Here is a 15,823-nt window from a genome sequence, read left to right as displayed (position 1 = left end):
CAGAGGGGGACAAAAAAATGCACTGACACTCACCTAGTATGTTATCTAAGGAATATTAGGCCTGTAATCGACATTTCTGATGGACCTCAGTCATATCTGACTTAGAGTAGTGGTCTACCAAGCAGAGAGTGTGCAACCCAGGGAGAGCACAAGACAATCCATTGGGGTGTGGGAAAAAAAGTACTTTTTGTACCATTAATAAATAAAATAAAATAAATATTTTTAAAATACTGTTTATTTCACCTCTATCTCATCATTTTAAAATTTCTTTTTGGGGGGTATGTTTTAGAATGTACATAATCTATCACTACAGTAGTACATGTATATAATCTACAAATAAATAAATAAATAAACATATATTGGGGTGAATGCTTAAAAATCTTTTTACTAGCAGAGGTGCACAATCAAAAAAGTTTGGAGACCACTGGCTTGGAGATCTCTTCTATAAAGGAATATCAGCAGTAGCAATGGCGGGCTGAGCGTCAGCAGACAGGGCAGTTCTGAAGAGCTGAAATAGGATGTAGTCTTTCATGTGGGGTGTCATTTAACGTGACACTCCATGACTAAGACATCACTCTCCATTTCCAATGGGCAATGGAGAGCCTGTGTTCCATACTGAAGGGTAGCTGATTTAGCTCATACCAGAGGGGTATCCCACCCTGCAGTTATTGAAACAACACAGTGCTTCTTCCATGATGAGTGAGGAGAGAGCTCTCAAGGGGAGGAGGATGGTCCAGTTGCCATCCTGGTCCTCATCACCCAATATTACACCTTTCCAGCAGGCCAGGAGGCTTCTTCCACACCCATTGATTTGGGAGATTAGCATTACTGTGCCCTTCTCAGGGCCCTCACACGAGATGAAAGTCTGAAAAGCAAAAGGGAGGCATAGGGGAAAGACCTTCTGCTGTTTATCTCCAGCATACCTTTTAATAGCCAAAACTCCAGTAAACATATTCAATTTAGTCATGTTGACTAGTGGTTACTCTTAATTAAATAATTTAAAGGAAACATTTTTCAATCCAAGAAGCAGCCTCAGTCTGTTACATTAGAAAATCTAATTCTCTAAAAAATTCTTATTGCTCCCCCCGGGAGATATTATAGCTGATACATCCTTGATATTGTAACACTGCATGAATTTTGGCAATCGCTTTTGTTATACTAACAGAAGAATACATATTGTATGCAGAAAAAAAATATAGAAAATTATGGGTAGCATGTGAATAACAAAGCTGATATAAATTATAATTTCTCTCCCTATTTAAGTGAATAAGTTAAAAAGAAAAATCTTCCTTAAGTACTATCAGGTATGACAAATATTTTTCTACTGTACTGTGTGATTGTCATCCTAAACCACCAGAGGGCACACAGGAGCTGTTGAAAACACTACGAGATTTTGTACCTGCCACAGGTAATACTTTGAGAGAGCTGATTTACCAACTTAAAATTCTGCATGAGGACAATAAATAAGAATACTTGTAAATATAACTCTACAGTATAAAGATAATTACATCACACTTTTCAAATGCAATTTCTTTTTAATTTAACACCTCATAATTAGTATTTTTTAATTATAAAATGCACGTATATTTTTGTGATGTATCATTTGGAAACAGGGCTGAAGCAAAATTCACTAACAACAGACTGGAAATGTGATGACTTTTCCAAAGCTCACAGTAAAGTGCATCTTGTGAAATGAATTGTTATTTATGATGAAGAAAAGGCCAACAGCATGACTGTGTTAATCCAGTTTCAGTTGTATATCACAAGTGATAGTAGTTTGACTACCTGCTTTATTTATTAGCAGCATTACAATTATTACTTGTGAAGCAGCTAATGTTAATGCAAGAGTTGGTTTGAAGAATGTGCCATAATGTCTTCAACGAGCCTCGCATGAAACCTTATGACTGGCAGCATACAGGTCAGGGGGTGATGCAGGTGGAGAATCTGGACAAAATTTCTCCCCTGATACTGTCTTCGCTTGTGATAAGCAGCTGATGTTTGTGCAGCAACTGGCAGGGGGCTGTTTCCCTGTATCCCAGGGCTGAGTCTGGCCGCAGGAGTCCTGGACCACAGACTCACAGAGCTGCAGCATGGTGCGGCTCCTCCGCCCAACACGACACAGGGCACGTGTCACTCAGAGAAGAGCTAGCCATAACCCCCTCAGTGCCTCCAGACATCCCTACAGACTGTTTAACGGGACAGGATCACGGCTTCAGCTTCACGCAGTTTGACAGCAACTAGGGGTGAAGACTGCAGTGGTTTTCTCCTTGACTTGCCCCTCCCAAAAGAATCATCACTCTCCATTAGATTTCTTCATGGATTCGCTTTAACAGAAGTGTTCCTTTCTCCCTGCTTCCCATCTTCATAAGGCTGGGCCATGCAGGACTAGATTTTGCCCCCCCAAGGATGAGAACAAAATAATTTACTACTCTTTTCCCAGGGCAGCAAAATTCAATTTTATGGTGGCATCAATTGGGTCAATATCCTCACCAAATGAATCATGGAGACGCTCAGGCACCATTACCACCAGTGTCCCAACATCTCTCCTATCAGCAGTCCTCCCCCAGCACTGAGAGCGCGGCGCTGCCAGTGGGAGCTGTGCTCGGTCTCCATGCCCAGGGTGGTTGTGGGAGGAGGGTGGATTAAGAGCTCACCCTCACCAACACAGAACGGGTGCAGGGGCTGCTCCGAAATTGTTTTGCTGCTACAGCCATCGTTTTGCCACTCCTATCAGTCTGCTGCCTTAAATTATTACCTATTTTTTCCTATGGTGAAAGCCCATCTTGCCTAGAGCAAACCACACAATCTTTTTTAGGAGCAGGGAAAAAAATGGAAGAAAACACAAACCATTTACATTGTCATTTAATGCAATCAGTCTTTCAGATACCATTATTCAGTGAGGGGGGAAGTAGAGAGCCTCCTGCTATCATTGGCAATGACACTCAATTAAGCTGAGCACATCTAAATTATGGCTTTTAATTAAAAAGAGGCAATGTCTAAGATGGCACCAACATGTTTAAAATTTAATACATTTCACACCAGATGCTGGAGTCATCAACATAAAAATCTGTCGACAACATGTGCATTTTTAAAATGGGAAAATCTATTTTTAAAATGTCAAACACTTTAAAATTATAGCAACCATCTCGGTGGCCTATCTGGTTTGATGTGCTTTCCATTTAACCATCCACAGTTGAGAAAAACCTTTCTGAATATGACTTTTTGGTTTTAATTTAAATAGCCATTTATTATCTAAATCTTACAAATTGTGAGTTTTCCCATCAAGACAAGTTAGAAGTGTAAAGTGTCATTTTAATAAAAGGTAGGGTTCATTTCTTTTTCTTCTTTTTTTTTTTTTTCTAAGAAGATCCATTTGCCTCCCTCATTAACATTGTCTCTTATAGATTGCCCATATGAGTATGAAATCAAGCATGAAAGTCATAAAATCAGTTTATGGGTGCTTGGGTAAAAATCTCTCTTCCTTTTCTACTTCTTTTCCTTTTTAGCTTTATTATACTTAAATGTTAGGCTGGGCAGAGAGTTACAGTATTTTCTTAAAAACCTCAATGCTGAAAGTCAGTTGTCACTCTCCTAGTCATTATCATCTACCCTGGAGTAAAACCAAAACAGCAATAGCAGGTAGAGCAAACCCAACTAGTTCTACAGAGGGTGGGAGTTTGGAGGCCTATTCTTTCTGCACTGAAAAAATTTGAAACAGAAATTAGGGGTATATTCCAAAATATCAGGTTGTGACTTCTCCCCTGCCAGTGTATCAGCTACCATGGAAATAGAAGCCCTCCAAGACCTCCTAAAAGAAATACTCCTGAATCACAATTCCTCAAGAAAACACTGCTTTTCTGCCTCAGCTTTGAGTGTCCCATAACTCCTTCTGATGGAACAAAAGAGGACAGAGTCAGAAAAACTGCTGTCTTCATAGCATTTGGTGGACTAAACAACCTTTCTTCCAATTAATTCTCCCCACAGTACAATCCACTGCATCACTTGCTTTAGAATGCACTAGCTCTCCCAAAAGTAGACGTAAGTAATGATATTATGGACATAGAATGTCTGGACCATTATGTATACTGTTAGGGTGGAAGCAAAAAAGCTTGCCCAACACAAAAAGCGACCATTCAGTCAAGCCTATTCAGTAAGCAGCAAATAATATTTAGCTCTTCAGGATGAAGTAGCATGTCGAGGCTAAAGTACGTTCAAGTCTGGGAAGCTGCTAAAAGATATAGCAGCGGTGGTAAACTGTGTCATTAAGACTCACTGTCTACAGTCTGCTTCAGAGTTTATTCTCTTGTTTTGCGTAAAAGAGCACAAATGTTTCATAAATCTGAGATGACACACATATACACACTCAGAGAACAACCCATGATTGTGCATGAAGGAGGCTGGCTCCTGCAGCTGGAGGAGCATATATTATGTTCTTCAACCACACTCTTCCCTTCCTTCATCAAACAAACCAGCATGGAAGAAATCCACACTGATGGTTTCATATCTTGCTGTTATCAGTTATCTTTAAATCTCCTGTTCCCAAATAAGCTTGTACAGAAACCTGAAAAATGTCTACCACAAGCTTGTACAATTGAATCAAATATACTAAATCAGATAGAATACTTTCTATCCACAATTTGTAAGCAAAAAACTAAACAGCAGCATCAAAGGATGAGCTCATCCTACCACAAACGCTGGCCTAACATTTATTTTCATTCTCTTGGATTTTTCTCTGCGGTACTTCATAGTTTAAACAAGGTACTGCTGCCCTCCTGATAGAGAAGTATTCAGGATGCAGGGTGAAGAATTAAGATTTTGAATCTTTCCTAGAAGGCTACAGCTGGAGAATAACAAAAAGAAATTGTATTTCCACACCTAGGTGCACAAGCACAAGATTTTTCATTGATTTTTAGTACAGTGTCATGTATTCAAGTGCCAGCATTAAGCAGATAATACAGGCCTATCTATGGTTCCCTGTGCAACACCACGCTGTTATCTGTCTCGCCCAGTCCTTGGATGAAATCAGTTCACTGATGAAGAACACTTGAAGGAAGCTGAAACGATGTAAGACAGAGACAAGTTGGCATATAGAGGGAAAGCATTTTGAAAGGTTCGTGGTCAGAATAGGGCCTTTGGATAAAAGGGTGCACACACAGGGGTCAGTTCAGTCACAGTTTGGGAGCAGTCTGATTCCTTGCTGATCTTAATTTTCTTATCAGAGCTTCTTGGCAAGAACAAACATCCTTGAGGGCAAATTGAAGACTATGGAACAAACTCTCCCAGAACCATAAATACAGTATTTATCTCATAAACTTCCCGGTATTTCACTCCACAGGCAACTCCATTGCTTTCTCTTGGCAATAAAAAGTAACCTTCCCATTACCACAAGACAGTGCAGGTATATATCCTTTCCTTATGATATGGAAAAAGAAACCAAGAATGTGTCAAAAGTTCATTAAACTGCTTAATGTGTTTCTGTGTAATGCCCAGAGGATGACTGACACATAAACATCCAGGCAGAAGAGGAGTCAATATGAAAGAATCCGGTTAAGCACAAGACGCCTGTCCTTTTACTTACATAATTCTGCACGTGACAACTTACGGTTTATTCACAAACATCAAGAGACTTCTCTGGCATATGGAACTATATAGGTAGAGCACATTAGGAAGTTTGGGTGTATAGCCCTATTGTCTCAGGGACATTGTACTCTCGAGTCACACTTGTATGACAAGTTTGATAGAAAATGTTCACGGAAAAAAAGCAATGAGCAATCACATTTATCATCTAATACAGCAAATATCTCTGACATGAAAAAGATGACCTGTACATATATGTGAGTAAGTAAAATTATCAAATAATTGTCCTTATTTGATAGTATTTCAGATCAAATAAAAGACTTTAAATACATTTCAAAACCTACCATGATCATAAATCTAACTTTTTACTGATGTTTACAACCAACTTTCCAATGAAATACGACTGATTCTAAATAGAGCTTTGACAATCTTCCTATCATTTTGCCCCTGAAAACAAATATAAACCTAAGGGTGTGCTCCAGCAGAGATCCCATTTTCTTAAACTGCAGATATCTGCCAACATGGTTTAATTTTTATTTCGTGTACCAATCAGAACAGTAGTATACAACTGTAATGTATTTTTTTGCATTTTAATCATGAAAATAGTTCCTATTTTAAGGCAGCTGGCGCACTAGAAGTACTAAGCGTAAGAAAGTTAATTTCTGTTTTGAGCGTATTAATAAACAAAGCCTACAAAATAGATGCTAGTAAAAACCCAAGTGACTCTTGCCAAGTTTTCTTTATACATCTCCTGGGAAATAAATATTATCATGAACTTAATTTCATTTTCACATTTTATCATTCTCAAAAATAAAAAAGTCCAGATCACCTGAGAAATTTTTAAAACATTGCTTGAGATGAAAAACTAGAAAGTACCTGAAAGTGAGTATTCGCCTCTTAGGCTTTCGCTTTCTCGAATTAGGAAGGCTCCTGCCTGGTTTCCAGGGTATGACAGTTGTCTCTCGGCATCTGCTCGTTTGACTGGGCCAAAAAACCATCTGAACAAATAAAAAACATTAATTTTACCAGTCAGTGAAACATACCAGGAAGACAATTTTGCTTTTTATAAACATGCTGCATATTTACTAAAAGATAATCGGTGCTATGCTAATTAAATTCCAATAGCATAGGGAGAAAAAGCCAACAAGAACTACACAACAAATTTATTGCTAGAAAATATTGCTTACACATTTGAGTGAAATCTGGATTTTACTGCTGATGGCAAGTCCTACTGTTTTCTAGGGAATGAGAGTTCAGAAGTGACAGACTGGCCTTGTCCCAGGAAAAATTCACCAAGAAATTTTGCCAAGGCTGCTGTGGCAGAAATTGATGCCAAGCTCATTGATGCCACTTGAAATACGTAGAGGTGCAGGTATGTGCTAACACCCTGACATCTTAAAAGTGAAAGATCCCCGAAACTGCAGAAGGGCTCTCAGGTTCCAAGAGGGGAACCACCCCGCAGCCTTCCCCATTCCACTGCCACGTCGGTATCTCAAATGAGTTACTGACAATTTTTCAGCTCTGCTGCTGTCAGACAAACCAAACCAGTATGTCCCTCAAGTCACCGCAAACATCTCCACATCACTGTTCTGTAACAATCTATTCCTATCTACGCCTTTAAAAACATATTTTTCCTCTCTCACTAAACCCTGTAGTTTACAAGGACTTTTTCAAGCAATAGTTTGTTTGCCTCCTTTCAGAGTACTATTTAGCTCTTTTGCTGCTTTGTGCTGAGTGTAAATTAAATGGAAATAAAACTGAGATGAGTCAGCATTTTCAGCTGGGGCGGCATTCAGCTTCCATCCAACAAACATACAAAGCTCTTTCCAAGATTAGCTCCACCCTTCATTTGAAGCAAATGGTGATAAATAGTTATCAGAAATATGCCATATACTCACAGGAGAACTCCTTTTAAATTAATCACAGCTAAACCTATTGTACAAACTTTTAAGACAAATCAATTGCCGTATTGCAGCACAAGTAAGTTGCCTATTCAGCTAACAACTTGATCCGTCAATTACGAGTGAAAAGTACAGAAGGAGTCAGCAACAAACTACATTTGTATCTATAAGGCTTGAAATCACCAGGAGGAATGGAGGAAATAAATGTGAACATTGGGTGACACCTTGGCTGAGCAAGCACGAGGAATGAAAAATGGTTTTGTATGAATAAAGAGGAAATAAAAAGAGGCAAATACAGACGGCGCTAACCTACTCTGAATATGCTTCACTAACAAAAGAAAATGAATTCTAGATATTCTGGACTGCATTCCTGTCCTCTGACTTGAAGATGATTTGGATAAAATAGGCCTTAATACATATTTGGCAAGGAAAGGAATCTCATTAGAAAGCTGGAATTTGTTAGTAATAATTTTAATTAGTTAAACATGCTAATTAATTCAACTAATTAATCAAATTAATTCATTAATTAGACTGTAGAAAACTAAGTAATCAATAAATGTTCAAACCCTTGACTGAGGTTCTCATCAAAGGAAGTATGAGTTCAACTCTATTCAAGTCCCAAAGAAAATTTGCCCACCCTAAAAACTGAATAAGAACCTTTCTGAAATTTCTAAATACAACTGCTCTGAGAATAACATCTGAAAACTAATAAACTATATGATCAAAAAAAAAACAACTGATATTTTTCTCTTTGAATTGTAAGATATCACTTAGTAACATCCAAAGTGACTGATTCTCATAAGAGTGTATAGGAAAAGGTGTTTAATTTTGTGCCTCCTTTTTTCATGGGTTAAGAAGATAGCATCCTCTTGAAAGGATTTTGTTTTGTACCAAAGCCAAAAGAGCTTCCAATTAACAAGGTTGAATTTTATGTTCCACATAGTCAAAAGTATAGTCTTTACATGACCCAGTATTTGTATGTATTCCAACAAGAGGAAACTGATGGTTGATTTGGGAAATACAATTTGAAAGAGTATTACGCTTGTGTATATAAGATCATGTCTACAATACAGGATATGATTTCGGAAAAAAAAACGACATAAGTGCATATTGTACTTAGATATATGTATCTGTTCCTTTGACTTCAAAATATTTAAAATATGTTTATTTTTCTTTGGTTGGAAAAACTTCATTTAAATCCATATGAATTTACCATTGAAGTTTATATGGAGGATATGTAATATGTAGGTTCTGACTCCAAATTAACTTAGCAGTGAAAAAGATCCTGACTTGCAAAATAAGATAATTAGAGGAACAGTATATGAGAAGGTAAGTGTAACTGAAGCAATTATTACGGAGAGTGAAAAGTGGACACATATTGTATCGTACCTTATTTGCCTGACTTCATATCATCTGATTAAAATGTTTCAGAAAAATATAATGAAAATTACTTTTAATAGCATTTGATATCGGATTCTTAGTTCATTGAGTTTGCAACAATAATTATACAGTACCAAAAGCAATATTGGTTATGAAAAAATAACCCCTTAACCTCAAAGCAAATAATTTAATTTGTTATTCACTTTTTTTTAACAAAAGCACATCTGAATTTACAGGACTATTTCCATCACAAATGGAAGTTTAAATTCATTTTATAAAGCGTGAAGGGCTTATTTGCGTTTCCAGTGATTGAACTTACGCTTCAAAAGGCTTAATATTTTACTTCATCCAAAAGTGTGTATTTTAGAGAAAAAAGTACTCTAAAGAGTAATAATGAATCAAAGTAATTGCTCACCATGAGATATTATTCTGTGGGATAGCAAGGTCAGACAAAAACAACACCCAATCCTTCGTAAATCTATTTGGTTTTTATAGCTCTAACTTAGATGGAGGTTTTGAAACAGCACACTTGGAAAAACAGGACTAAAACATCAAGCACCATCTATTGCCTAAATTATTTAACTAGCACTTTCTCTGACTTCAGTGTGCTATATTGGCAGTAGACAGTTCAGGACAAAGTCGAATTCGCAATTCATACACAGTTTCACTCTGAGTTTCATCTCACAGCCAGATCACTTGGGGTCACAATTATCAGTGCTGGATTAGCAGATTACCAGGTATGGCACAAACGAGTGCATTTATGAGACCCAGGAACATGCTTTTTTGGACAGCACTGTGTCCAGCACCCCATTCTTTCTCCCTTTTCAGCACAGGATGACAGATCTGGTTTTGGGGGATTGCTTCTAGCAGCTTCCTCAAAACCCCTTGTTTCCACCATCATTCATAGCTCTCAGGAACCCTGTCATTAAAGATTTCATGCTACTTCCAGGTCACTTCTGGACACTATATATAGGAGGACTTTGGGGAGAGAAAAGATGACCTTCATGTAGATCCATAACAAACACAGTCCATACAGCCTGCAGGTGAGTACCAACGAGGTTTATTGTGGTCATTCAGAGTGTAGTGATCCCATCTCTGTTGGTCATCAATTCCACTGGCAGGTTTTTGACCACAGGATCAACAGCTGACGGACACAAACATCATAGCAGGCTCTGGCATGGGATGTTCCCTGTCTGCGACAGTATCATTGCTGAGACCTCAACTCCTACCCCATGATCCCTTTCTTCCAGCAAAGGAAAGGTTATATCTACCAACGTGAACGCTGGTGGTTATTCTTGAAGGGCAAATCTTTTAAGAAACAGAGATCATGTCACCTATGCTCACCCCTGCCTCCCCATTCCAGCTTGAATCAAGACAGACTCATAAGCTTGACAGAAGTGGATGGTGTCACTTGGCTCCATCAGAGCCTTTGCTCAGAAGTCCTCTGTCCTCCAGGTTGTAATGCACTGCTGATCTCTGTCTAAATGTCAAAGGCCCATTTACCGGACTCTGCTTTGTGTCTCCCTGTGCTTTGCTACATAAAAATCCACTAAAATAAAAACAGTTCCACTTCATTTTTTTTTATTATAGCAGAAAGATATGGCAGGAACTTTAACCTGGAAGGTGGAAGAGATGGGCCAAGGGTACTGCATGCCACATAGCTGCTGACAGAACCACTAAAACAAAGAAACATAGGGAGGCAAACCTATCCAATGCTTGGCAACATGCCCAGAAGAAGATAAAACCCCAGTGGAAAAGCAAAAAACCACAAATACCCCCATCCAAAAAGGCGTACGCAACATGAGTTTTCTTTCCTTCCATTCTGTTTCCTCCCATTAATGTAATATCCCCTTCTGATCATGTCACTGTCATCCGTGCAACGCACTCATTTGAGATAGAGACTGAAGATTTAACAAAGGATCTCAAGTAATCTGTAAACTACAGGATCCGTTTCTCTCCTGAAATTAACTCCATCCATCACCCAGAGTTAAAACCAAACAAAAGGATTCCCAGACAAAAAACTCAAAGGGAGAACATTTTTTGTCAGCCTACCGTTCTTTGGGGAGCCCTTTTACAGCCCCCCGCTCCCACGTTACACTGGAGCTTTATGCTTCATCTCTCCTAAGTCCCAAACACACTAACTCCTAGTTCTAAAGCAAGGTGCTTTTAGCCAAAGCCACCCCAGTCATGGGCTAGACAAAACACTTCTTGGCAGACATGTCTTTCTGTAGACAACTTCTCTTGGGCAGACCCTTGCAGCTGTATTCAAACTGGAGCTCTAGTGTTTGTCACCCTCCTAATCCTAAAACTAATCCAAGCCCTAATGCTAACTGTAGACCTGGTTTGAGCCTTAGCCAAAGACCCCTCAGCCATAGGCCACGTGAAAAACTTCTCAAAGGACACAGCTTTCTGCAGCTTTGATCTTCCTTGGGCAGTCCCTCAGCAGCCATAGTCACACTGGACCTCTAGGATTCATCTCTCTCTTAATCCTAACTCTAGGCATGGGCTGGCCTCTGCCAAAGATGAGGGCATTTCATTTTTTTTAAGTGCTTGCAACTGGTATTTACCCTCTCATGTTAGGGTAAATATCATGAGACCACTAAAACTCAGCAGCTGGGAGGGTTTGTTGTGATTCCTGTGGTTCTCAACTAGAACTCTCCGTTACAGAAGAAATTATGATGGCAAACAGGTTATCTGGCCCTCCAGTAGATTAACTGGATCATGTTAACTGTGTCTGTAGTGCTAAGCTATGAGGAGAATAGAAGATTTTTTAGACTAAGAAGAGCAAAGAATTACTGCAATTGGAGCAAAAGTCTTGGGGTGAGGACAAAGAAAAATAGGTAATTGAAACCAAATATATCCCAGTTTCTTCTGGAATGCTGAAAGCTTGCTAAAACAAATAAAGAAAGCCTTCAACAGTATATAAATTCTACATTTTTAATGCCTCAAAATCTACAGTCATAGAAATCTGTAGCTGCAAAGTCAAGAACCCTAAAGCTAGGAGATGGCAATATTAATATTGCTCTCATGGCATCCCCTCAGCCATTTTCAGGAAAATCCAGTATGATACCATCTTTAATTACATGGCCATATCCACTGCTTCCTACAGTGTTAATATGAATGCTGCTCACTGAATAGCTACCCTCTATTTTGTTTTGTGATTGCGTAGAGTTTATTTACCGTACATTGTTTAGCATCTGCTCTCAATACAAGTTATAAAATTACATGAATGGCTAATTTGCTAGCAGCTTCTATTATAGTGTTCATGACTATAATATCTGAAAGCTTTACAAACATTAATTAATTTATTTTTGTGGCACTTTTCCTTGTAGAATATTTTTTACAGTGGAGAAACACCACCGAAGGGGACTAAGGCAGTAATACATTATTATAAGTATTTTCCAGTAATTTTGGATGTCCAATATGAAATGCCCAGGGCCTGCTTTTCAGGGAATTTAGCATCACAAAGTATGTAGTAGTTTATTCAGAGAGCAATAGCTGCTAACTTCCGTGTCACAGAAGACAAGGAGAGATGCATGGAAAGCTAAAGAGACAGAGGAAGAGAGACAGAGGGACCCTCCAGGGTCTTATTCAATTGCTTTCATCATATGACCACCCTGTGATCACTGCCCTTAGTCAGCACAGGGAAACCCGACCAGGCTTGCGTGCGCCACTCTTCACTGCCGTCATCCATGCGGGACAAAGAGGGATGCTGAGCCAGCTTTTAGTCCATGCCAGGTCTGCAGTTCGCTGTGGGTAAACATCAGCGCAGAAGCTGGTGACAGAAGTTTACCAAGGGCGCCACCGGCGCGTCCTCTCAGCGCTGAAAGAAAGGCTCCAAGCACTTGCTGGGTTTCCCCAAAATATCAGAAATACAGAATGCAGCTGTCATATTCAAATGAATCTGTTCAGTTACCACATATAAAGTGCAATTTTATTTTCATAGCCTTGGTCAGTTTAAAGAACATTTTTCTGAGAGCAAAAAAGCACACACTTTTAATATAGCGATCTCCCCTACCAAGTATCAAGCCCTTCCTCCAACGTACATGCACAAAGGATTTCTCATCTTGTTCTGAGCCATATTTTTTGCTTTTAGGGAGAGAAAGAGGCAGCCTGTGCCTGGTGTCAACTCTGGAAAATTCACATCAAATCAGGCAAAGCCTGGAAAAATTACAAGCAAATAAATAAGCTCTTCTGATAGAAAATATTAGGCTGCCTTAACTATAAGACTAATGAAGTAATATCATTTCTCCAAGAGCTGACATTTCAAGAAATGAGGAAATATCACTGCAAAGATGAAAGGCTTCCAGATATAACATAGTTAAGAAACAGATGTGCTTTACATATGATGAACTGCGTGCGTGAAGGAGAGCGTGGGAGATGAGCACTGGCTGCTTCAATTTTCCCTTTATAGTCTACAGTGAACTCGGTGATGGCTTTAAAAAAAAAACAACAAAACCAGAAAATTCTGTACTCAGGCTAAACCATGAAGATGAAAACTTGCAAAATATTCATTTCATGAGCGTTTTCAAAAACACAAGGCTTCCCAAATATGGCACAAGAATCTACATAGTGAAATGTCAAGGATTACTCTAGGGCTTGCAGACTTTCCCTGTGCAGAGGCTGGAAAACCTAAGATTGGGTTTCAGGTGCTTTGGAAACACAGCCCTTCCTCTTTACTTCCTGCTACAGGCTTGCCTGGGATTGTTTTTAATGCTGTATATCTCTCATTGTCATTTATTATCAGATACTGAATGATGCACAGGACAAGGACAAAATTTAAGAGGGAGGAATTTAAAGCTAATGATAAAGGAATGCATAGGACACTGCAGGAGGGAGGGAGAAAACAGGACAGTAAAAATTCAAAGCAGAGAGGACCGTAGAATATTACGAAGCGGATGGAGAAGGGAGAAAGAGCTAACAGGCAATGATGAAGAGAAAATAAAGATGAGACAAAGCTGAGGACTGCATTTATTGCCCAAGGGCTATAACCTGCTGCTGCACCTGCTCAGCAAACGCTGTTTTCCAGCTTATCCTGCTCCCGCAGGGCATGTGTCTTTGGCAGTGATTTCAGTCCTACTTGGGGAAACAATTTCACAGAATATCTCTTCGACCAGTTTCACAGACTAACTTTCACTGTGAGGATTGCCCTCTACAGGTCTTTTCCCTTTCCCTTTCTTAGTTCATCACACCACTTATGTTTGTACTTGCCAAGAGAATATTTATCATTCATTTGCATCATGTATTTATTGACTAGAGGTCAGCACTAAATGTACTGGTTTAAACCTCACTCATCACCTACTATCAGCTACAAGTGAGTCAGACAATCAGTTAAGATCAGTTAAAATCTTAAAACACAGCAGAAAGTACCTGACTTGGACAATATTTGAAACATAAAAATAAATTAAAATGTACATGTATAGTGACACAGCTCAGTTCTGATTACTTATTTACCATAACCAGAAACTAGTTTCCTCCAAGTGAAACTAGAAATTCAGGTTTTCAGGGGTGGTTATGTAGGTCAGCACACAACCTTTCGCAACCACCATGAACTTGCTTCATATGTAAAGATCTGAGTCATGAGTATTGGTCAGATCCTTGTTGTTGAATAATTTATCACAAACTAAAATGAAGACTATCCACATGCATTGGTGTGTGGGACCTGGAGCTTCTGACTCTTTCTGCAATGACAGTGGGTGGAATAAGTGTGGTTTTCTTTCCATGGGGGAAAACACAGAACACGTGAATAGTTGTGAAAAATTAAAGGCTCGTTTCTACACTATGTAAGCAGCAGAGATCTATCAAAACAACAGAGCAGCATCAGTTTACATTATGTATATATGTAGAAGTCTGACTGTATGTTTGAAAGTGACAGTCTGACTGTAGCAACACACTCAAAGTTCCTCTGTGTTTTCCACATTTTGAGATCAACAGTGTGGTTTTTCTTTAAACAGCCATTACAATGTGAAATACAGTTTTGGAAAATAACAGATCCGATTTTGCTCTTGGCTTTTGGATAACACTTTGCTAATGTTCTTGTCAACAGATTATAGCTGACTGGTTTATGTTTTTTCATAAATACTAAATTTGAGTTAGACTTGAGAGAGTTTTATTGGTGAGATGGCAGAATTTAAGAGCTGATAACAGAAGAGACGTAGAAGCAAAAAAAAAAAAAGGGAAAGAACATTAAGTTATACTTCTCCGTATATTTTCTAAACAAATATTATAGCTTAACTTGTGAAGGTACTCAATGTGACAAAATTTCAAATGTGAAGGGTTTTTTTTTTTAAATTTCTGTTTTCAAATGGAGTTTCCATCAAAATATAAGCATTTTTTTCTTTTAATTTTGTTCAGAAAAGATTAAGATATCTGAAAACAAGATACAACCAAGCAATACCCTTCATTTTGTTTCAGGCCATGTTAAATATTTTGATTTGATATAAAACTAAAATGAAGGACTCTCATGAAACATTTCTGCTTCTTTCTTCCAGGAAAAGGGAGCCATTTTTCCTTTTTCTCTTCCCATACTTATTTTATCATGAATGTGAGCACTAGGACACAGCTGACATTCATCCACAAAATGGGGGAACTTTAGTTAAAATGAGGTAAACTAAACCTATGTCTCTAACATACCATAATCACTATTTTGCTGGAATATACATCATGCATAGGTGTTTGTATACAGTAATTTGGAGAACATACATACCACTGTTACAACAGAGGAAATTCCTTTGGGACTGAACACACATGAGCTACCACTAAAATTAGGTAGAACCTTTGCTACCATTTCTTTTTAGCAAGATGGGAAATTGCAGGCTATTACCAGAAAAAAAAAAAAACAAAAAACCAAAACTTTATACCTGTAGACTCAAGGACCAGATTTGCCACACTTATATTGCATAGTGTCTTTTAAAAAAAATTGTTTTAATTTTACTACTCGTTGAAAACTTGACTCTAATGCTGAA

The 15,823-nt window shown here is 38.5% G+C and overlaps 1 protein-coding gene across 1 annotated transcript in view; it reads right to left on the bottom strand.

Annotated features, from left to right (window-relative positions):
* Window positions 1-15,823, bottom strand: part of FRK (fyn-related Src family tyrosine kinase) — a 51,917-nt gene that overhangs the window by 22,506 nt on the left and 13,588 nt on the right. The window contains exon 2 of the mRNA XM_009893620.1: window positions 6,454-6,575. Within this exon, the coding sequence (XP_009891922.1) occupies window positions 6,454-6,575 (122 nt within the window). The remainder of the gene's footprint in view (window positions 1-6,453; window positions 6,576-15,823) is intronic.

The sequence above is a fragment of the Charadrius vociferus genome, unplaced genomic scaffold (assembly GCF_000708025.1).
Source record: "Charadrius vociferus isolate BGI_N301 unplaced genomic scaffold, ASM70802v2 scaffold359, whole genome shotgun sequence".
In the NCBI taxonomy this organism is placed as follows: domain Eukaryota; kingdom Metazoa; phylum Chordata; class Aves; order Charadriiformes; family Charadriidae; genus Charadrius; species Charadrius vociferus.
The sequence above is the reverse complement of the archived record's forward strand: the minus strand, read 5'-3'. Positions and strand labels throughout refer to the sequence as shown.